Source organism: Scyliorhinus canicula, chromosome 20, assembly GCF_902713615.1.
Source record: "Scyliorhinus canicula chromosome 20, sScyCan1.1, whole genome shotgun sequence".
NCBI classification, from domain to species: Eukaryota; Metazoa; Chordata; class Chondrichthyes; order Carcharhiniformes; family Scyliorhinidae; genus Scyliorhinus; species Scyliorhinus canicula.
In genome coordinates this window covers 71,381,894-71,404,752 of record NC_052165.1, presented here as the reverse complement: position 1 = coordinate 71,404,752, position 22,859 = coordinate 71,381,894, and the positions used below count along the sequence as shown (strand labels likewise).

General features: G+C 48.3%; 1 protein-coding gene across 4 annotated transcripts in view; it reads left to right on the top strand.

Moving 5' to 3' along the window:
• The window catches only part of pdzrn4 (PDZ domain containing ring finger 4), a 578,179-nt gene that overhangs the window by 543,114 nt on the left and 12,206 nt on the right, over positions 1 to 22,859 (top strand). For all 4 annotated transcript variants that reach the window (XM_038780405.1, XM_038780406.1, XM_038780407.1 and 1 more), the window contains one exon: positions 7,663 to 7,764. In XM_038780405.1, coding sequence (XP_038636333.1) covers positions 7,663 to 7,764 — 102 coding nt within the window. The remainder of the gene's footprint in view (positions 1 to 7,662; positions 7,765 to 22,859) is intronic.

The window sequence follows — 22,859 nt, the reverse complement described above, 5'->3', positions numbered from 1 at the left end:
TCAACTGCCCGCTTCCACTCTGGAAAATTTTCATCCAATCTAATTTTAGGTCTTTCAGCCAGTTCCGTCCAATTAAGATCAGTCCGGAGCCCTCTACTATCGTCAACGGTAATCTGAGCAATTGTTTCTCATATTCCACAGGTACATGGGTCGTGCCTAGAACTTCCAGGGGTTGCCCCGTGTAGGTTTTAAGTTTTGTCGATGTTTTTGTTAGGGTTAGTGGCTGGAGTCCATCTTTGATTTTTCTAAATGCTGCCACTCCCATTACTGATACGGCCGCACCCATGTCTATTTCCATTATTGTCGGCCGCCCGTTCACCCGTGGGGTAATCCTAATGGGTTCTGCTTTCTTCGTTGTAATATTATATAATTGTTCCCCTTCGGAGGAGGATGGGGCGTCTGGGTTCTGTACTTCCCTGCGTCCCCACCTGCTATTCCTCTTTTGCCACCTCCTTCTAGGGTTTCTGTCGTTGTTACCCCACTCTGTCTGGTGCCAGAAACGGTCCTTCTCTGTTGGGGGAGCCTCAGCCGGTACTTCCCTCTGTCTCCAGTTAGTCCTGGCAGACTTGGGGGCAGTTCTGGGGTTTTCCTTTTTCCCTCTATTCCTCAGGTTTTTCCTGAGAGCGGCTATCTGGTAGCAGGACCCGTTGTGGTAGTCCCTCTCACAGGTATCTACCTCCATTGGCGTGCCCTGTAGTTCCTGCGCCCCACTTGCTGCCTTTTCTAGGGACAGTGCGAGCTGTACCGCCTGCCTGCAGTCTAGCTCTGTTTCCGCCAACAGGCGTTTCTGTATTGTGAGGTCGTTTATAACCACACACTAACCGGTCCCGAAGCATTTCATTTAGTGTCGGGCCGAACTCACATTTTTCCGCCAGCCTTCTCAGGTGGGTCAAGAAATTTGTGACTGACTCCCTGTCTTCCTGCTTCGCTGTGTAGAATCTGTACCAACGCAAAATGAGGGGTGGTTTTGGGTCGTAGTGCTCTTTCACCAATTCCGTTACTTCTTGGAAAGTTTTTGTGTCCGGCGCGATAAGTCAGACTACGTATAATGGCGAAAGCGGAGTGTCCGCACGCCGACAGCAGGATAAGCCGTCTCCTTTCGTCCGTCAGTATTTCATTTGCCCGGAAGAAGTAACACATTCTCTCCACATACTGGGACCAGTCCTCAATAGCCGGGTCAAATGCCTCTAACCTCCCAAAAAACGGCATTTTTAAAATGGCAAGGCTTACCCTCTGAGTGCGGCAGCTGGTCTCCGCAAAATTCGTAGTTTACCTCGTCGCCACTGTAGTAATCCACAGGAGGCAGGAGTTCCGTCACCACACCAATATTTATTTACAATAACGATATTACAGGAGCAGCTACAAACAGTGCTGCTAGCAGTCCAGTCAACTTAAGACTGGCTCACAAAGCCTACACAGGTGATTATATGGGCCCCCTCAATGAGCTATCATTGAAGGAGCTCATACTCCAATTGGCCAACCAATAAAGCCAATTGGAATTCATTACAATAATAATCACTTATTGTCACAAGTAGGCTTCAATGAAGTTACTGTGAAAAGCCCCTAGTCGCCACATTCCGGCGCCTGCTCGGGAAGGCCGGTACAGGAATTGAACCCGCACTGCTGGCACTGTTCTGCATTGCAAGCCAGCTATTTAGCCCACTGTGCTAAACCAGCCCCTGTCTGTGTGGAGTTTGCACATTCTCCCCGTGTGTGCGTGGATTTCACCTCAACAACCCTAAGATGTGCAGTGTAGGTGGATTGGCCACTCTAAATTGACCCTTAATTGAAAAAAATTAATAATTGGGTACTCTAAATTAAGAAAACAAAACAAAAGAAAGAGATTTAATGGAGGTGTTCAAAATTTTTGACGGGTTATATTAGACTACATGGATAGAAACTGTTTCCACTGGCAATGGGGCGAGTAATCAGAAGATATATTATAGGAACTGGCAGAAGAACCAGTGGGTCGTTACGATCAGGAATGAACAACCTAGAAACAGGCGCAAGGGGCTGAATGGCCTACTCCTGCTGCTTCTTTGTATATTCAAAGCAGATCCAATAGTAACTTTCAAAAACAAATTTGATATATATTTGAAAATTAAAAAGGCCGCAGGACTGTAGGGAGTGCAAGTAAATGAGTTGCCCTTTCAAAGAACCAGGAAAGCATGGTGCACTGAATGTCTCTTCCTGCTGCGCAGTTCTATGAACTTGGGTCTTATTCCTTTGAGTTTAGAAGTCTGAGAAGCGACCAAACTAGATATATCAAACAATAAAAGGCTTTGATAGGATAGATACCAGAGAAACCATTTCCTCTGGTGTGGGAATCCAGAACAAAGGGCACAATCGTAAGATTCGAGTTAAAGCATTCAGGAACGGTAGTGGAGACCAGGATCTTCAGCTCCAAAGGAAAACACTGTGCATGCTGGAGAATAAAGACTGAGATTCATGGTTTCTAAAAGATTATTGGCAAAGAATATGGATCAAAGGCAGCAAAATCAAGTCGAGAGACTCATTAGCCAATGCTCATTAGCTCATTTAAGGGCAGCACGGTAGCATTGTGGATAGCACAATTGCTTCACAGTTCCAGGGTCCCAGGTTCGATTCCGGCTTGGGTCACTGTCTGTGCGGAGTCTGCACATCCTCCCCGTGTGTGCGTGGGTCTCCTCCTTGTGCTCCGGTTTCCTCCCACAGTCCAAAGATGTGTAGGTTAGGTGGATTGGCCATGATAAATTGCTCTTCGTGTTCAAAATTGCCCTTAGTGTTGGGTGGGTTACTGGGTTATGGGGATAGGGTGGAGGTGTTTACCTTGGGTAGGGTGCTCTTTCCAAGAGCCAGTGCAGACTCGATGGGCCGAATGGCCTCCTTCTGAACTGTAAATTCTATGATAATCTAATTCTATGATAATCTAACAGAATGCTAGAATTGGTTTGAAGGCTGAATAATCCAATTTGAGTTTCTAATTATACCTGCATAATCTCTAATGATTTCCCAATGTTGCAGATAATTGGAATTTGGGTACGGAATTGTTGCTTCATTTGAATTAACGAGTCTTTCCTATTTCTATCTGCACCAATTGTTATGGTGGAGGAGTGGTGGGGTACATGCAAAGAATTTTCCAAGTTGAAGAGTATTTTGGAGCCTGGTGTCACAGGTTTAGAAGGTGTCTGGAACTCTGAATTGTGTCAGCTTCACAATAGAGGCTCAGTATCCAGCCCTCTCTGGTATGGTGACGTTTATCTGCTAACTGGTTAACCACAAGTGACTTTTCAACAGGCATGTGAGTGAAGTTGTTCTTGATGCTGGAGTTGGGCAGCTAGAATCATAGAATTTACAGTGCAGAAGGAGGCCATTCAGCCCATCGAGTCTGCACCGACCCTTGGAAAGAGAACACTACTCAAGCCCATGTCTCCACCCTATCCCCGTAACCCAGCCACCCCACTTAACCTTTTTGGGGACTAAGGGCAATTTAGTGTGGTCAATCCACCTAACCTGCACATCTTTGGACTGTGGGAGGAAACTGGAGCACCCGAAGGAAACCCACGCACACACATGGAGAACGTGCAGATACCGGGAATCGAACCTGGGACCCTGGAGCTATGAAGCAACTATCCTAACCACTGCTCCCGTGCTGTGACTCTTTCCAGCTTTATTCACATTTGTCTGCTGTCTATATCTGAGCTCACACCAAATCCTGTTCACCCCTTGCCACTGTGCGCGCTAACCTTAATGGTCTCTCTGATAGCGGCTCGACTTTGGTTTCAAATCCTTCTGAGGCCTCACCGCCACCACCCAATCAGCCACCATTCCCCCGCCATCTTTGAAACCTTCTTCAGCACTTCAACCTTCAGAGATATCCACAATCCTCCATTCTAGCTGCTGTGCATCCCCGCTTTTGATCAGTCCACCATTGGCGGCCGTACCTTCAGCTGCTTAAGCCTTAAACTCTGAAATTCCTTCCATAAGTCTCTTTATCTCTTCTCCGACAAGAGATTTCCAAAATCCCATCTTGGATGAATCAGTCACCTGCCCTGGGGTGGGATTCAGTTGCCTCTACACACCCGATTTGGTGTCGGGACGAGGCGATTGAATCTCACAGAAGGCCTCCATCCGGAATTGCTTCACTTAAAACGTCTCTTGAGATTCAATGGAATCTGGTGAGGAAACGACCTGGATCTCACTGGGCAAGATTCAGGCACGCATATTTAAATGAACCATTAGGCTAATTTAAATATGTGCCCGCCAAATTCTCCCAGGGCCATGGATTCACCAGCCTCACCTCAAAAAGTCGTGAAGTAGCCGTGATGGCACCTCGGGGTGGTGTCTCGTTGGAAAGTTGAGATCAGGCACTGGGTAGGGTGGTACACTGGTGCTCCCCTGGCACCTTGGCACTGCCAGCCTGGCATCTTGGTACTGCCACCCAGGCATCCTGGAGGTGCCAACCTGCCTCTGCCAGGGTGCCCAGGTAGCACAGCCAGACTGATGGAGGCACATTCAGGGTGCCATGCTGCCCAGGTGCCAGGTTTCCTGTGCCAGGGGCTGGGGCTGGGGGAGGCATGCCTATAAGAGCTGGGATGAGGGGGAGGGGTGGAGCACCCCAGAAGAAGTAAATTGGGTGAAGTTGGGGGGGTCCAAAGGCCTCGGTGGGGGTGCTGTGCAGGGGTCGAATGATCTTGCCTGCCTTTCAAAACAGTGCCCCGAACTGCAAGTAGTCTTCCTGAACTGCACAAAATGTCTTAGAATGGCCTCAACGGGGAGTTCCTCGCCGAGGCAAAAAGGAACGGCAAAGTGCCGTTGAATAGCGGGGTCTTTCCCTGTGCTGCAAGCCCCACTGAACATGCCTTTCAGCTGTCGTTAATTCAAGTTGGCTGAATCGCGCCCTCTTCCTATTGCTCACTGTCAAATGTTATTTGATAATGCTCCTGTCAATTGTCTTGGGATGTTTCACTACATCAAAGGTACTTCATAGGGCAGCACGGTGGCCAAGTGGTTAGCATAACCGCCTCACGGCGCTGAGGTCCCAGGTTCGATCCCGGCTCTGGGTCACTGTCTGTGTGGAGTTTGCACATTCTCCCCGTGTCTGCGTGGGTTTCGCCCCCACAACCCAAAAATGTGCAGAGTAGGTGGATTGGCCACGCTAAATTGCCCCTTAATTGGAAAAAATAATTGGGTAATCTAAATTTATAAAAAAAAAAAAAAAAAATCAAAGGTACTTCATAAATGTGAGTCAGATTTTCATTTACGCAGTGTGTTACGATATTTGAAACCGTGACACTGGGCAGGCTCTTATAGAAATCCTAAACTTGCAATGGTGTGTTTTTAAAAACCAGGATGACATGTTTTTTTGAAAATCTACGAACTGTTGACCAGTTCTTTGCACCTTTGTTTGTTTGCCCTGCAAATGTCTTCATATCTGAGTGGATTCGTCCGATCTCATTGGAAGGACAGAGCTGAGTTTGCCTTCAGCCTGTGCTGCTAGGTTAACCATTTGATTCCTTTGTTGATCGCTGCGGTATTTGTTAATCAGATGGGATTGGGTAATCTCACACAGCAGTTTGACAAGAGTTTGTGTATAAAACATCTACTCCTGAGCTTGGATGTTAAAGGATAGTTCGCACTGTGTTTGACTACGGCTTATAATTGTGTCTGTAATCCATTAGAGGGAGGCTATCCTGCAAATCAATAACTTGGTGACCGCAACTGTTAAGAATGAAGAAAATACAACTAAACAAAATGGATGGCACGGTAGCACAGTGGTCAGCACTGTTGCTTCACAACGTCAGTGGTCCCAGCTTCGATTCCCGGCTTGGGTCACTGTCTGTGCGGAGTCTGCACGTTTCTCTCCGTGTCTGCGTGGGTTTCCTCCGGGTGCTCCTTTCCTCCCACAAGTCCTGAAAGACGTGCTGTAGGTCAATTAGACATTCTGAATTCTTCCTTGGTGTACCCGAAGAGGCGCCGGAATGTGGCGACTCAGGGCTTTTCACAGTAACTTCATTGCAGTGTTAATGTAAGCCTACTTAATGTAAGCCTACTTGTGACAATAAAGATTATTTTTATTCCATGAAATAAATCGTTTGCCTTTATATGCAGTACTTGATCTGCTAGGAGAAATAAAGAGGTTCCAGGCTTTGAAAAGCACCAAGTGAGACTATAGCTTTCTTTTCCACAGGGTAAGTGTAGCAGTTGCTTCCTGCTGATTAAATGTGAAGAGCAATAGTTATAAAGCAGTGACACAGCTAGACCGCCAGTCTGAGGGAAATTGGATGAGAGTAAAGACTCCGACAAGTTCCTATCGTGTGACATGCAGCAAGAGTTACTGGAGATTCAACGGGCTGATTTAAATTGCCTGAAGCTTCGTCATTGACATTTTGTTTGGTCCGTTAATGCAAGGCACATCAGTAATCAAAGTCATGACTGAGTGTCTGTACATATACTAAAAATTATAATGCAGCTGGTTCAAGGTGCATTTAAAAAATAACCTGTACAACTAAAGGGTTCAGGCAAAGTGAAGTTCATGGACATCAGTATTTTTGTAATTTTATAATTGAGGATTGACGCGCAAATGTAAATTTCACCGGTGAAGATCTCCCAGATACCGGTGATGTACAGCTCTGAATATTGTGGAATTGAGAGATGGGAGAATGGGGTGCAGTGTGAGCTTCAACTATGGAACAGTGATCCTTAATAGAATTTCTTTGAATGTGGGGCATGCTCTTTCATTGACTATGGCAGGGGTTTCTGACTTTAATGGAACTGGTAGAGTGTCATGAGGTTTCTCTTTTTTGCCAGGTGGGAGAATGGCGAGGGGGTGGGGGGGGGGGGGGGGGGGGGGGGGTGTCAGTCAGTTACCAGTTCTGGTGGGGTCAACAGGATAGGAGACTGAATGTGCTGTGTATTCATAATGTGCTTTATTCATATTCTTCCTGTTGCCACAATTTCTCCAAATGCTGGAACTTTAGCATTCACTTAGCATTTAGCATTCACTTTTCTTTGAACCAAAGCTGTGTTACAGAAATCCTTTCAGAGGTCCATGCTTTTCAAATATTTATTTACAGGTTTTTTATTCACCTGCATAATAACTGTGGATATGTGCGACGTTGTCCACGCTATGTTTATCTATCTCAACCCAAAGGAGGAAATTTGAAATTCAGTCCCAAGTTCCACATTAGTCTGAAGTGTTTCGGTGAAAGGGAGACCAGCGCTGGGCCTATAAGCAATGCAACTCCACCTCGTGCTGTGAGATAATGGTGCATTCTTTCTAATTAGATCCCCCATAAATGTGGAGGTTGACTGATCCCAGCTCCAGCACTATTATCTCTGACTGACACTTCCATTACTCCGAGGGGGAAAAAGATGAACGTCACCTGTCATCTGCCAGTTAATTGTGTTGCTGGATGTATGTCGCTGTGGCACATGTTGGACATTTATGAACATTACGGCCTCCTCTGATGTCCAGCTTTATTCACCAATCGATAGCAACTTGTGCAGTGAGCACCTAATCGAGTGGCGGCACTTACTGCTGTGATCACAAAGTGGAGTCTTTTGTGTGAAAAGCCACGTCAATTTTAACACAATGAGCTGCAATTTCGTTTTACAATATTCAAGTGTTGACGCTGTGAAAATAAATGGTCTGCTTATTTTTTTGATCCATTCCTTTTGCAGATAAATGGCAAGGATGTCCAGGACCGGGAGGAGGCAGTGGCATTACTTTCTAGTGAGGAAAGCAGGAATATTCTGCTGCTAGTTGCCAGGCCAGAGATCCAGGTAAATACTGATTTTGAAACAGTGACAATTACGTTTCTATTTCAGTTGCATCATTTGCATTCTCAAGCACTCTGCAAGAGCTTAATGATGAAAGAAATACTTCCTATTTGAAATCCAGCTAAACCTCGCAACCCATTTTTAAGATGTCAGGAACAGCATTGAGATAAATGACCAAAATAGCATGGTTTCAGCAGTTATGGGGTAGGTATTAGCCAAGAAAACTTTACAAGCCCACCCCTAACAGGTAAACCTTGCTTTATACTACATTCAAATGTCAATCTAGATTATGTGCTCAAGTCTCCAGAGTGAACCCATGACCTGCCTCAGCGCGACGAGCTTTACCAATCAGAAAACGCAGGTGCCGATCAGAATGAGAATTATCTCACCCTCCATGGCAAGTGGCGAGCAGTAGTGGTGTACAGAGGGAATTTCAAACCTCTCACAGACACTTGGAATTAAGCCTACCCCAAGCGTCTTGAACTTTTATTTTAATTCCTTGAGAGAAATTTTATTTTTGTCGCACATTTCTCCCCTTTGTACGGGAATGAGCAATCCATCAGCACTTTAAAAGCAGGTGGAATTAAGCCAAATTAAATTTGCAGTAATTATGAAATGCAATTGTGTCAGAATAAAATAGATAATAAGACATCCTCATTGGGAATGGGAACATCAGATTAATCTCAAAGCTTCACCAAATTTTATAATTGAGGATATCATTCCCACAGACTAACCCCCTCGTGTTTCTCAATGCTGGAAACCCAATGCTGAGAGGTCAAGGCCAAACTAACACTCGTTTTGACTGACTGGGTAGGATTTGTGACGTGAAAGCACATTTAGTTGGAAAACTCTGCACTCGCTCATTTGGAATTTCTTGCTTTGTATTTTTCTTTTTTTTTAATTTAGAGTACCCAATTAATTTTTTCCAATTGTGGGGCAATTTAGCGTGTTCAGTCCACCTACCTTGCACATCTTTGAGTTGTGGGGGCGAAACCCACGCAAACGTGGGGAGAATGTGCAAACTCCACACGGACAGTGACCCAGAGCCGGGATCGAACCTGGGATCTCAGCGCCGTGAGACTGCACTGCTAACCCACTGAGCCACCGTGCTGCCCAACTTTGTATTTTTCCTGAGTTGTGGAAACTGTTGTTAAAGGGAAGTCTGAGGCTTCTTTTTGCAGCAGTCTACTGCCTTGAAAATGAAAATCGCTTATTGTCACGAGTAGGCTTCAATGAAGTTACTGTGAAAAGCCCCTAGTCGCCACATTCCGGCGCCTGTCCGGGGAGGCTGGTATGGGAATCGAACCGTGCTGCTGGCCTGCTTGGTCTGCTTTAAAAGCCAGTGATTTAGCCAAGTGAGCTAAACCAGCCCTTGGTTAGGTGGTACAAGGTGCGGTACTGGTTACAATCCTGGGATTCCGAACTAGCATTGCTCAATGATGCAAAGTCAACATGACATGCTTCGGGAGCACTAGGGCTTCTTTGGCACCCAGCATTTTTGGACTTCCACAAAAAAACTCCCCGATGCATTAATCAGTGGAGGCAGGAAAAGAGCTGGTAATCTATTTTGTGAATGGCCTCCCTAATAGAACTTTTTGCTCAAACACATGTTAATTTACATAGGCATCCTGTCGTCTCAGCATCTTGCGTCCTGGATTTGTTTTAATCTGTTTGTTGCATTTTGACACCCATTAATCTTATGTAAACTGGAGAAATTCAAAGAAATGCACAAAGTAATGTCGGGAATTAATCAATGCAATTTTGTACATGCATTGCGTGTTTGTTGTAAAGTTCCGCAAAAATGTTTCCTGTTGGAATTCCAATGTTAAGATGTCAAACACACCTGTCACGTCACTAGTTGGTGCTTTATTATTCTCATCTCACAAATTATCCAAAATGCTTGAGCATGATAGTTTTGCTCAGAGCAAAGACTGCGAGAGACGAATTTGGAAAGCAGTGGTATAATCAGACAAAGTTAGCATGGTTTTATAAGAGGGAAATCATGCTTGACAAACCTACTAGAATTCTTTGAAGATGTAACTAGTAGAATTGACCAAGAGAACTGGTGGATGTGGTTTATTTAGACTTTCAGAAGGCTTTTGGCAAGGTCTCACGTAACAGATTACTATGTAAAGGTAAAGCGTATGGGATTGTGGGTAGTGTCTTGAGATGGATAGAAAGCTGGTTATCAGACAGAAGGCAAAATGTTGGAATAAATGGGTCTTTTTCCGATTTGCAGGCAGTGGCTAGTGGTGTACCCCAGGGATCTGTGCCAGGACCCCAACTGTTCACATTATGTATTAATTATTTGGATGAGGGAACTAATCTCCATATTTGCAGATGGTACAAATTTAGGTGGCAGGGTGAGCTATGAGGAGGATGGAGTGATGCTTCAGCGGGATTTGGACAGGCTGAGTGAGTAGGCATATGCATGACAGATGCAGTATTATGTGGCTAAATGTGTGGTTATCCGCTTCAATAGCAAAAATAGGAAGGCAGATTATTCGAACGGTGCAGGTACAGCAGGCAGTAAAGAAGGCAAATGATATGTTGGCCTTCATAGAGTGAGGAGTTAGGAATAGGGCTGTTTTACTGCAATTATATAGGACATTGGTGAGGCTGCACCTGGAGTGTTGTGTGCAGTTTTGGTGTCCTTATCTGAGGAAGGATGTTATTGGTATGGAGGGAGTGCAGCAAAGGTTTACCAGGCTGATTCCTGGGATGACAGGACTGTCATATGAGAAGAGACTAAGCCGGTTAGGATTTTATTCATTGGCGTTCAGAAGAGTGAGAGTAGGACTCATAGAAATTCTAACAGGATTATACAGGATAGATTCAGAAAGAATGTTCCCTATGGTGGGCGAGTTCAAAACTAGAGGTCATAGTTTGAGGATAAGGAGTAAATCTTTTAGGACTGAGGTGAGAAGAAATGTCTTCACCCAGAGAGTGGTGAATCTATGGAATTCACTCCCAGAGAAAGTAGTTGAGGGCAAAACATTGTGTAATTTAAAGAACGAATTAGATATAGTTCTTAGGCTGAAGGAATCAAGGGATATGGGGGGAAGGCGTTATTAGGGTATTGAACTTGATGATCAGCCATGATCTCATTGAATGGCAAAGCAGGCTCAAAGGGCTGAATGGCCTCCCCCTGCTTCTATTCTCTATGTATGCTTCTTTGTATGAATTCAGCTTTAGTCATAGAAGTATTTGTAGATTTTCAAGATACATCAGCATCATCAGTCAATAATATATGGTATTTATCAATTTCTGTTTCGCTCCATACGTTCCCCACATTTAAAAAATTTTCCTCCGCCTTCACTTCACTTGTCCTTCCCTCATTCATTCCTCTCCCGCCCATAACCCCCCTCCTTCCCGTATCATCCTTTATTCCACCCCCTCTCCCAGTTAGCCCTTCCCATTCCTCCATTCGCTGTTTCACCTCCCCTCCACATGGGTGGGATTTTCCGGCAGCGGAGACGTCTCGCCATTGGCCGGAGAGCAGGTCCCGGCGATGTCTATAGCATGTTGGGTGGGGGCAGGAGGAGGGGGGAGGGGGAGGGGGGGGGGTGTTGGTCCCCTCCAAAGGGAGTGGAAGATCCGATCGGCGGGAAGGGCCAGAAAACCCCACCCACGTCTCAGATGCCGATGCTTACAGTTTTTAGAAAGCCCTGGCATCAAAACCCTTTCCTTGTGATTTTAACTGTCCCTTTCAGCAGACACTGTTTATGCTCTAGGCAGTAACCCATTCAACTGTCCACCCAAGGGGACTTCCCAGCTTGCACCAGAAGCTCTCAAAGTGATTCCTGACTGGAATAAAGCAGAACTGCCATCTTTGACTTTATTCCTTGCGCGGTGCAACAATCATTTTGCAGTCCATTCAGTATTTCTGAATCCCTCTCCTTTTGAAACTCTTTGACCAATAAATCGAAACTGAGGAAAGGTCAGAGCTGAATAAAGGTGGCGTTGGTTGTGGTAAAGCCCTCTGATAAATATTCAAGCAATTTCTGAGCTGGCTCTTTGTGCAATGTTTCCGCCTTTATCCTGCAGAGTGTACAGCATTGGGGGAAGCCATTCAGCCCATTGTGTCCCTTGGCTCTCTGCTGGAATAAGCTGGAATCCCACTTGTCCTGCTCTCTCCCCACATGCTTCTGTCTTTATTCTCTGCTTCAAATATTTATCCAATTTTCTCTTCAGAATCAGTGCTCACATTCCTGCGGCAAATAACTGCACGCTTCAACTGCTCTCAAAATACAGAAATTTCTACAAACCTATCTCGGTGACAGTTTTAAATTGATGATCCCTTGTCACTGCCTCTCCAACCAGAAGAAATATTCTTTCCCCATTCACTCTATTGAAGCCCCGTGCAGCTTGAAAAATCTCCATTCCACTTGCTCCAGTAGAAATAGTCCTCATATTTTTTTTTATAAGTTTAGAGTACCCAATTATTTTTTCCAATTAAGGGGCAATTTAGAATGGCCAATCCAACTAACCTGCACATCTTTGGGTTGTGGGGGTGAAACCCACGCAGACACGGGGAGAATGTGCAAACTCCACACGGACAGTGACCCAGGGCCGGGATTCGAACCCGGGTCCTCAGCGCCGTAGGCAGCAATGCTAATAATTGTGCCACCGTGCTGCCCCTAGTCCTCATATTTTAAGCCTCTCCTCGTAATTATAATTTCCCATCCTGATGTTTTTCCATTGATGTACTCTCTGCCTTTTACTATCGTCCCTAGTTTGCCCAAAACTCAAAATGCAACCAAATGCAAATTCATCATCTCGTCTGTACTGTCAATTCCATTCTAATGAACAAAAAATGCTCTCGGCCTTTCTTCGGCCTTCAGCTACCTGCACTCGGACTTTCGAGGAGTTATACATTTGAGGCCATTGTCTCTGTTCATTGTTTAGCGTATACTCCTTTTTATTACCACAGCCGTGGGCAGCACAGTAGCATTGTGGATAGCACAATGGCTTCACAGCTCCAGGGTCCCAGGTTCGATTCCGGCTTGAGTCACTGTCTGTGCGGAGTCTGCACATCCCGTGTGTGCGTGGGTTTCCTCCGGGTACTCCGGTTTCCTCCCACAGTCCAAAGATGTGCAGGTTAGGTGGATTGGCCATGATAAATTGCCCTTAGTGTCCAAAATTGCCCTTAGTGTTGAGTGGGGTTACTAGGTTATTGGGATAGGGGGAGGTGTTGACCTTGGGTAGGGTGCTCTTTCCAAGAGCTGGTGCAGACTCGATGGGCCGCATGGCCTCCTTCTGTAAATTCTATCTGCAATCAAATCTGCCTGTTCCTTCAATCTGAGCTCTTATATGGCCTATTTACCGAACAACCCATACTTTAGTCTTTGGGAAATTTCAGAGTTATGCTCCCCATTTAAGACCAATCTCTCTATGCTTTGGAACAGGAGTAGCCCGATTGGCCCTTCGAGCCTGTTCCAACCATTCAATTAGATCATAGCTGATCTGTGCCCCACCTCTGCTTCTCTTTGCCTTTGCCCCTTCTTCCTTTGGTTGGTATGAATCTGTCAGCCTCTGATTTAAAATTGATCATTGATCCAGCTGCCATTGTTGAAGAGAGTTCCAAACTTCCATCACTCTTTGTGTACAAAAGTGTTTCCAACCTTAACTCCTGAAAGATCTCGGACGGGATTCTCCGGTCTCCATCACGGAAATCGTATTCTGTGATCGGCTGGAGTATACCCGTTTATGACCAAATCGAGGGTGGCGCCACTTTTGCGATGCTCCGCCCCCTCCAAATCGATCGTATCGAGGGCCTCAGCCCCCCCCCCCCCCCGATGCTCTGCCCCCGACCAGTCGAGTCCCAGACGGCGTCGGTCGCGTCTGGTATCATCCATTCGGAACTCGGCGTGGAGGCCACGGACTCAGTCCAGTGCCGCCACAGTCAGGGGCGGGCCAATCCACGGGCATGGGGAACTTTGTCAAGGGCGAGCCGGCCAAAGGGAGAGGCACTATTTCGCAGGCCGGGTCCACGGGTGGCTGGCGCCATGTTACACGGCACGGCCACTGCAGGCCGCCGCCATGCACATGTGGGGCCACGGAACTGGCATTTCTCTAGGCCTTATCGGCAGCTAGAGCCAGGTGCTTTATGTTGCTCGGCTGCTAGCACCCAGCCAAACGGAGGATCGGTGGCCGTTTTGCACCGAATGTTCGGTCGTAAAACGCCAACGTGGGGACATAGCCTCAAAATCGGAGAATCCATCCCCGGTCATAAATATGTGCACTATGCCCCACATCCTAGATGCCCTAGGCAGCAGAATAAAACAATTCTCTATTATTACCTTGAAGACTTTGATCAAATCACCTCTTAACCTTCTAAATTCTGCAGAATGCAACCTTCGTTTGCGTAATCTCTCCTCATAATCGGACATTTGAGATGACTGTTTGTCCCTGCCCTCCTCTTTTCCCATGATCCATAGGTTCCCCACAATGCTAATTAATCATCCTTCAGATCAACCATCCGTTTCTTTTGCATTTGGGTGATTTTACAGCTGGATGTCTTTCCTGCTATTAACTCTTCCCCACTGAACCGGGCTGGGCGTCAGCACTGATGCACGCCTGTTTGCCCGAACCAGTGGCTTGGAGTCGAGGTATATTTCATTTAAATCCTCCCTGCATTCCCTCCAATCCTTCCTCAGGTGAGGGTACCTGAACTGCTCCTGGTATACTGGTCTAACGAGGGCTTTGTATGGCTGTAGGCCGATATCCAGCATGTTGTATTCTAATCCTCGAGATATGAAGGGCAACAATCCATTTGCAGTTTTGGATTATATTGTGTACCTGTCCAGCATGCTCCCATTGGCTGCACAGCCAGGCAGAAACCGATACATTTCCATGCAAGCTGAGCGCAAGTTGGTAGCTTTAAGTTCCTGCGTGTTTATGCCACGTAAAAAATACTCGAAGCCCATACACTGAAATGAAAAGGTCATGCACAACAGAACAAAAAGGAGGGAACCTTGCTGCCTTCGACATTTCAATGATCCATGTACAAGGAGCCCCCAACCCAGCCAAATCTTTGGAGCTCCACTCGTCTTTTTTAAGGCACATAGCGCAGAAACAAGCTATTCGGTCCAGCCAGCCCAAGCCAGTCTTTATGCTCCATCGAGCCACTTCTCATCTTTTCTCACCTAAATCGATGATCCCTTCTCCCTCATATGTTTGCCTTGTTTCTCTAGAAACGCATCCCTACTCTTTACCTGGACCACTCCCACATTCAACATACTGAGCTCCACATGCTTACTGCTCTTTGGGTGAAAAGTTCTGAATTTCCCATTGGATTTTTTGGTGGCTGTCTTTGTATTGATGCCCTTTAGTTATGCTCATAGGAGGAAGCATCCTCTCTCTATCCAGTCTATCAAAATCTTACATAAAAATGTGAAGACTTATAATGTCACCCTCCCCTAGCCACCTCCTTTCAAGATCAAGTCCTTTCCTGATATGTAAATGTTTCTGCTGTTGGCGACTTCCGGTTGCGGCTATGACTAGCTAAGCCGCACATTTGGAAGCTCCTGCAACAAAGGTGTTTTTGGGCCAATTGGAGGGCCCCAACGGCGCTGAAAAAACGAATCCCGGTGGGGGAAGGTCCCCTGAGGAGAACTAGACCGATTTTATGGTCGGTACCCGGAGTGGAGCGGCAAGAAAAACGGCAGCAGCTCCCCAAAAAAAGCGGGGGAAGAAAATCAAAATGGCGGCCGGCGGTGCACCGGAGGAGTGGAAGAAATGGGCGGAGGAGCAGCAGGCCGCTCTCCTCCGTTTTTTCACGGAGATGAAAGTGGAACTCTTAGAGTCCATGAACGCGACGGCCACCAGGTTGGTGGGAGCCCAGGCGATCCAAGAGGCGTCGATTAAAGATCTGCAGCAGGAGATGGCCGCGAGGGAGGAGGAGGCCACAGTCATCGGGGCAAAGGTGGAGGTGCACGAGGCACTCCACATGAAGTGGCAGAGCCGCTTCGAGGAGCTGGACACTCGGATGAGGAGGAAAAATTTGAGGATCCTGGGCCTGGAAGAAGGCCTGGAGGGGTCGGATCTCCCGGGATATGTGGCGGAGATGTTGAGCTCCCTGATGGGGGAAGGGGCCGGTCCGGCGCCCCTGGAATTGGAAGAGGCATACCGGGTCATGGCCAGGAGGCCTAGGGCAAACGAGCCCCCGAGGGCGGTGCTGGTGCGGTTCCAGCGGCTAAGTGATCGAGAGAAAGTCCTGAGGTGGGCTAAAAGGGAGAAAAGCAGCAAGTGGCAGAACTCGACGGTAAGGGTGTACCAGGACTGGAGTGCGGAGGTGGCAAAGCGGCGGGCCCGGTACAACCGGACAAAGGCGGTGCTACACGCGAAAAAGATCAAATTTGGAATGTTGCAACCGGCGCGCTTGTGGGTCACCTACAAGGACCAACATCATTATTTCGAGTCCCCAGAGGAGGCCTGGACCTTTGTACAAGAGGAAAAGTTGGACACGAACTAAAACCTGGGAGCACCGGCGGTCGTAGCCGCCGGGGGACTCTTGATTGTGCAAGTGGCCCTTTTCTTTTTCAGGCCAGGTCGGAACTGGGTAACAGTTTCGTGGAGTGTTTGGGGTGTTTTTTCTCGAACGGTTGACTTTTCTGAATATTTTGAAGGTTTCGAGTTGTTGGGTGTTTCTGTATATTTGTACTGTTGAAATCTCTATTGTGGGTCGTTGGCTTCTTATGGGGTGTTTTTTCCCGTTTCCAATTTCCCTTAGTTATTTACCCCTCTTACCCTTTTTCTTTGGGTGCTTGGGGGGGTTTTTTGGTTCTTTTTTTTCTTTTCGGGTTATGGTTATCTGCGGTTATTTATACTGTTTGATGGAGGGTGATGGTTGGGCACACTGTTAGTTGATAGTTAATTATTTTGTTATTTAAGTATGTAGTTAAGTATTTATGTATTTAGTTGCCATTGGGTATTTGTATTTATATCGTTAAGTTGGGGAGACGGGACGGGGGGGAGCGGGTTGATTATGCGGGTCTTTCTCGGGGGTTTTAAGGGGATCTTTCACGGGCGCAGATGGGGTGAACCGGGAGGAGTCGGAATGTGGCAGGAGCAGCCGGGTCAGCGGAGACCAGCTGACTCTCGGGAGTACGATGTGGGGTACATCGCGGCTAGGAGGGGTCCTAGCCAGGGGGGGGGGGGGGGGGGGGGGAAGGGGGGGGGGGACTGGGGGGGGACACCGGGTTGCTGCTAGAAAGACCAGGGACGAGAAGGGGAGAGCCGGGGGGGGTGGGGGGGGGGGGCCATCGCTATGGGAAGCGGGTCAGAAAAGAAGGGATGACCCGGGGCGAGAAAGGGACAAGACATGGCTAATCGACAGGGAGTAGGGACGGGTCGCTCTGCGACCCGATTGATCACGTGGAACGTAAGGGGGCTGAATGGGCCGGTCAAAAGATCAAGGGTCTTCTCACACCTGAAGGGACTGAAGGCTGATGTAGCAATGCTGCAGGAGACTCATTTGAGGGTAGCAGATCAGGTCCGCCTGAGAAGGGGGTGGGTGGGACAGGTGTTCCACTCAGGCTTGGATATCAAGAACCGGGGGGGTGGCGATTTTGGTGGGAAAGAGAGTGTCGTTTGTGGCGGCAGAGGTGGTGGCAGACAAGGAGGGCAGGTACGTGATGGTGAGGGGTAGGCTGCAGGGAGAGAGTGTGGTACTGGTAAATGTGTATGCCCCGAACTGGGACGACGCGGGTTTTATGAGGCGCCTGCTGGGCCTCATCCCGGGACTGGAGGCAGGGGGCCTGATCATGGGAGGGGACTTTAATACGGTGTTAGACCCTGGGCTGGATAGATCGAGTTCCAGGACGAATAGGAGGCCGGCAGCGGCAGAGGTGTTAAGGGGGTTCATGGAGCAGATGGGAGGGGTAGACCCATGGAGATTTGGTAGGCCTAGGGCGAGGGAGTATTCTTTTTTCTCCCACGTCCACAGAGTGTACTCTAGGATCGATTTTTTCGTATTGAACAGGGGGCTGATACCGAGAGTGCAGGACACGGAGTACTCGGCCATTGCGATATCGGACCATGCACCACATTGGGTGGACGTGGACATGGGGGAGGCGCGGGACCAACGCCCGTTGTGGCGCCTGGATGTAGGGCTGTTGGCGGACGAAGAGGTGTGCAGAAGGGTGAGAACGGGCATTGAGAACTATCTGGGTACGAATGACACAGGTGAGGTGCAGGTGGGGACGGTCTGGGAGGCCTTGAAAGCAGTGATTAGAGGAGAGCTGATCTCCATAAGGGCACACAGAGAGAGGAAGGAGAGGCAGGAAAGGGAGAGGCTGGTGGGGGAGCTCCTAGAAGTAGATAGGAAATATGCGGCGGCGCCAGAGGAGGGGCTATTAAGGGAGCGGCGTAGCTTGCAGGCCAGGTTCGACCTACTGACCACTAGGAAGGCGGAAATGCAGTGGAGAAGGGCGCAGGGTGCGGCGTATGAGTACGGGGAAAAGGCGAGCAGGATGCTGGCACACCAGCTTCGTAAGCGAGATGCAGCCAGAGAGATTGGGGGAGTGAGAGAGAGGGGTGGGGATGTAGTGCAGAAGGGGCAAGAGGTGAATAGGGTCTTTAGGGACTTCTATAGGGAATTGTATAGGTCTGAACCGCCGAAGAGGAGAGGGGGAATGAAGAACTTTCTCGACAAATTGGGGTTCCCAAAGGTACAGGAGGAGCTGGTGGAAGGGTTGGGGGCGCCGATAGAGCTGCAGGAGCTAATTAAAGGGATAGGCCAGATGCAGGCGGGGAAGGCGCCGGGGCCGGATGGGTTCCCGGTGGAGTTTTACAGGAAATTTGTGGACTTGGTGGGTCCAGTGCTGGTGCGAGCCTTCAATGAGGCGCGCGAGGGGGGGGTTCTGCCTCCAACAATGTCGCAGGCCCTGATCTCCTTGATTTTGAAACGGGACAAGGACCCGGTCCAGTGCGGGTCCTACAGGCCTATCTCCCTCTTAAATGTAGATGCCAAGCTGTTAGCAAAGGTCCTGGCAACCAGGATAGAGGACTGTGTGCCAGGGGTAGTCCATGAAGACCAGACGGGGTTCGTGAAGGGACGCCAACTTAACACAAATGTCCGGAGATTGTTAAATGTGATTATGATGCCAGCAGTGGAAGGGGAGGCGGAGATAGTGGTAGCGCTGGACGCGGAGAAGGCATTTGACAGGGTGGAGTGGGAATACTTGTGGGAGACGTTGGAAAGGTTTGGGTTTGGGGAGGGATTTATCAAGTGGGTAAAACTGCTCTATTCAGCTCCGATGGCAAGTGTGGTAACAAACGGGAGGAGGTCAGAATATTTTGGGCTCCATCGAGGTACTAGGCAGGGATGTCCCCTATCTCCCTTACTCTTTGCATTAGCGATTGAGCCGTTGGCGATGGCACTGAGGGGTTCAGGGGGGTGGAGAGGACTGACAAGGGGAGGGGAGGAACATCGGGTCTCGCTCTATGCGGATGATTTGTTGTTGTATGTGGCAGACCCGGAGGGGGGAATGCCGGAGGTAATGGGGATACTAGCGGAGTTCGGGGACTTTTCGGGATATAAATTAAATCTGGGGAAAAGTGAGGTCTTTGTAATACACCCGGGAGACCAAGGGGAGGGAATTGGGAGGCTCCCCTTCAAAAGAGCAGTTAAAAGTTTTAGGTATTTGGGGGTGCAGGTGGCAAAGAACTGGGGGACCCTACACAAGTTGAACTTTTCCAGACTGGTGGAGCAGATGGAGGAGGAGTTTAAGAGGTGGGACATGGTGCCGCTGTCGCTAGCAGGGAGGGTGCAGTCAGTTAAAATGACGGTCCTCCCGAGGTTCTTGTTTTTGTTCCAGTGTCTGCCCATCTTCCTCCCCAGGGCCTTTTTCAAGAAGGTAACGAGTAGTATCATGGGGTATGTGTGGGCACATGGCACCCCGAGAGTTAGAAGGGTCTTTTTGGAGCGGAGTAGGGATAGTGGAGGGCTGGCGTTACCCAACCTTTCAGGATATTACTGGGCGGCAAATACATCGATGGTACGAAAGTGGATGATGGAAGGGGAGGGGGCAGCCTGGAAGCGCATGGAGAGGGCGTCCTGCGGCAACATAAGCTTAGGGGCACTGGTAACGGCACCATGGCCGCTCCCTCCCACGAGGTATACCACGAGCCCGGTGGTGGCGGCCACCCTCAAGATCTGGGGGCAGTGGAGGCGACACAGGGGGGAAGTGGGAGGTCTGATAGGGGCACCACTAAGAGGGAACCACAGATTTGCGCCGGGAAACACAGGAGGGGGATTCCAGAGCTGGCAGAGGGCGGGTATTAGACAACTGAGGGACTTGTTTATAGAGGGGAGGTTTGCGAGCCTGGGAGAGCTGGAGGAGAAATTTGGGCTCCCCCCGGGGAACACGTTCAGGTACCTCCAAGTGAAGGCATTTGCCAGACGACAGGTAGCGGGGTTCCCCGCGCTCCCCGACAGGGGGGTGAGTGATAGGGTGCTATCAGGGGTCTGGGTCGGGGAGGGGAAGATCTCGGACATCTATAAGATTATGCAGGAGGTGGAGGAGGTACCAGTAGAGGAGCTGAAAGATAAGTGGGAGTTAGAGCTGGGGGAACAGATAGAGGACGGGACATGGGCAGACGCCCTGGAGAGGGTTAACTCGTCGTCGTCATGTGCGAGACTAAGTCTCATTCAATTTAAGGTACTGCATAGAGCCCACATGACGGGGACAAGGATGAGTCGGTTTTTCGGGGGTGAAGACAGGTGTATTAGATGTTCGGGAAGCCCTGCGAATCATGCACATATGTTTTGGGCATGTCCGGCACTGGAGGAGTTCTGGAAGGGGGTGGCAGGGACGGTGTCGAGAGTGGTGGGGTCCAGGGTCAAGCCAGGATGGGGACTTGCGATCTTCGGGGTTGGGGTGGAACCGGGGGTACAGGAGGCGAGGGAGGCTGGAATATTAGCCTTTGCGTCCTTGGTGGCTCGGAGGAGGATCCTGATTCAGTGGAGGGACGAAAGGCCTCCGAGTGTTAACACCTGGTTAAACGACATGGCAAACTTCATCCAATTGGAAAGGATCAAATTCGCCCTGAGAGGGTCGGTGCAGGGGTTTTCCAGGCGATGGCAACCCTTCCTAGACCTCTTGGATCAGAGATAGAAACTGAGGCCATGACAGCAGCAACCCGGGAGGGGAGGGGAGGGCGGGAGGGGGGGGAGGGGGGGGGGGAGGGGGGACAACGACGAAGGAAGTACGGTAGCGGCGGTGGCACGGGCAAGGCCTGCCCGAGGACGCTGCTAGAAATGATAAGTTGGTCTGACTGTCGGTTCGCCGGCGGGGGGGGGGGGGGGGGGGGGGGGACGCGCGGGTAGGGGGGGGGGGATTCTTTTCTTTTTCTTGTTAAGTAGGGGGGTTTGACTTTGTTTAGTTATAATTTAAATGTAAATGTAGGGGGGGTTAAAATGTTTGTATTTTGAAAAATTCAATAAAAATTATTTTAAAAAAAAATGTTTCTGCTGTTGTCCCTTCTAAATCTTGTTTGCACCCTCTCCAGTGCCTCACTATCCTTTTTATAATATGGCGACCAGAACTACAGCCATTGTGCGTGAACCAAGATTCAATACAGGTTTAATATAATGTCCCTTCTTTTCAATTCCATTCCACGAGAAATAATGCCGAGTATTTTTGTTTTACAGCCATGCAAACCTGTGGCACAGCTTTTAATGGTTGGTGCGTTTGCACTCTGATATCCCTTTGTTCACCAACCCCACCCGAAATGGCACTTACCGAAATGCACTACCTCATACTGTGTTGAATTTAATTTTCTAATTATTTGCCAATTCTGCAAGTTTATTAATATCTTCCTGTAGTTTGTTGGAGTTCTCCTCAGTATTGACTATCCCACCCGTTCCCTCAATTTGGTGTCATCCGCAAATCTGGAAATTGTGTTCCTGATTTTGCCACTTAGAAAGTATCAATCCCTTTTTGGTCCAAAGTGGACTCGTAACTTGCCTGTTTGAAATCCATTTACCATAGTTTTGTCTATTCACTTAATCTGGATTGGAGTATAAAAGTAAAGAAGTATGGTTGCAATTGTAGAGGGTGTTGACGAGACCACATCTGTATTCAATTTTGGTCTCTTTATTTGAGGCACTGGAGGTAGTTCTGAGGAGGTTCACCAGATTGATTCTGGGGATGAAATGGTGGAAGTATGAGGAGAGATTTAACAGTTTGGGTTTATACTCGCTGGAGTTTCGAAGGATGAGAGGGGATCTGATCAAGGTATATAAAATCATAAAAGTGATTGATAAAGTAAACGTAGACTAAATGTTCCCCCTTGTGGGACAATACAGATCGAGAGGTGGTAGATTTAGAACTGAGATTAGGAGGAACTACTTCTCGCAGAGGCTGGTGAAGTTGTGGAACTCGCTGCCCATAGTGTGGTTGAAGCTGAGTCATTAAATGTTTTCAAGAAGGAGATAGATACATTTCTGATTTTAAAAATAGGTTTAAACAATATGGGAAACAGGTGGGGAGGTGGATTTGAGACCAGGAAGCGATCAACCATGATCTGATTGAATGGCGGAACAGACTTGAAGGGTTGAATGCCTATCTCTGCTCCGAATTCCTAATCTGTTAATATCTCTTCAGTTTTATACCTCGAGCCACACCGCTTACAATGCCACTACCTCTGTGTCATTTTATATCTGGATAAGTGACTCTCTGGCTAAGTCATTAATAAGTACTGTGAGTTTGTGACCACAACACAGATCATTGCAGGATGCCATTTGTCACATCTCTCCAATGTGATGATGTGGAGATGCCGGCGTTGGACTGGGGTGAGCACAGTAAGAAGTCTTACAATGCCACTTTAAAGTCCAACAGGTTTGTTTCAGATCACTAGCTTTCGGAGCAAGCTCCTTCCTGAGGTGATTCGCCTGAGGAAGGAGCTGCGCTCCGATAGCTAGTGATTTGAAACAAATCTGTTGGACTTTAACCTGATGTTATAAGACTTCTTACTGTGCTCTCCAATGTGAGTACCTGCCCATTACCCCTGCTGTCAGTCTCCTGCCACACAGCTAATTTCTCACCAGGTCAACAATTTGCATTCAATTCCTTGAACGTCAACTTCACTTA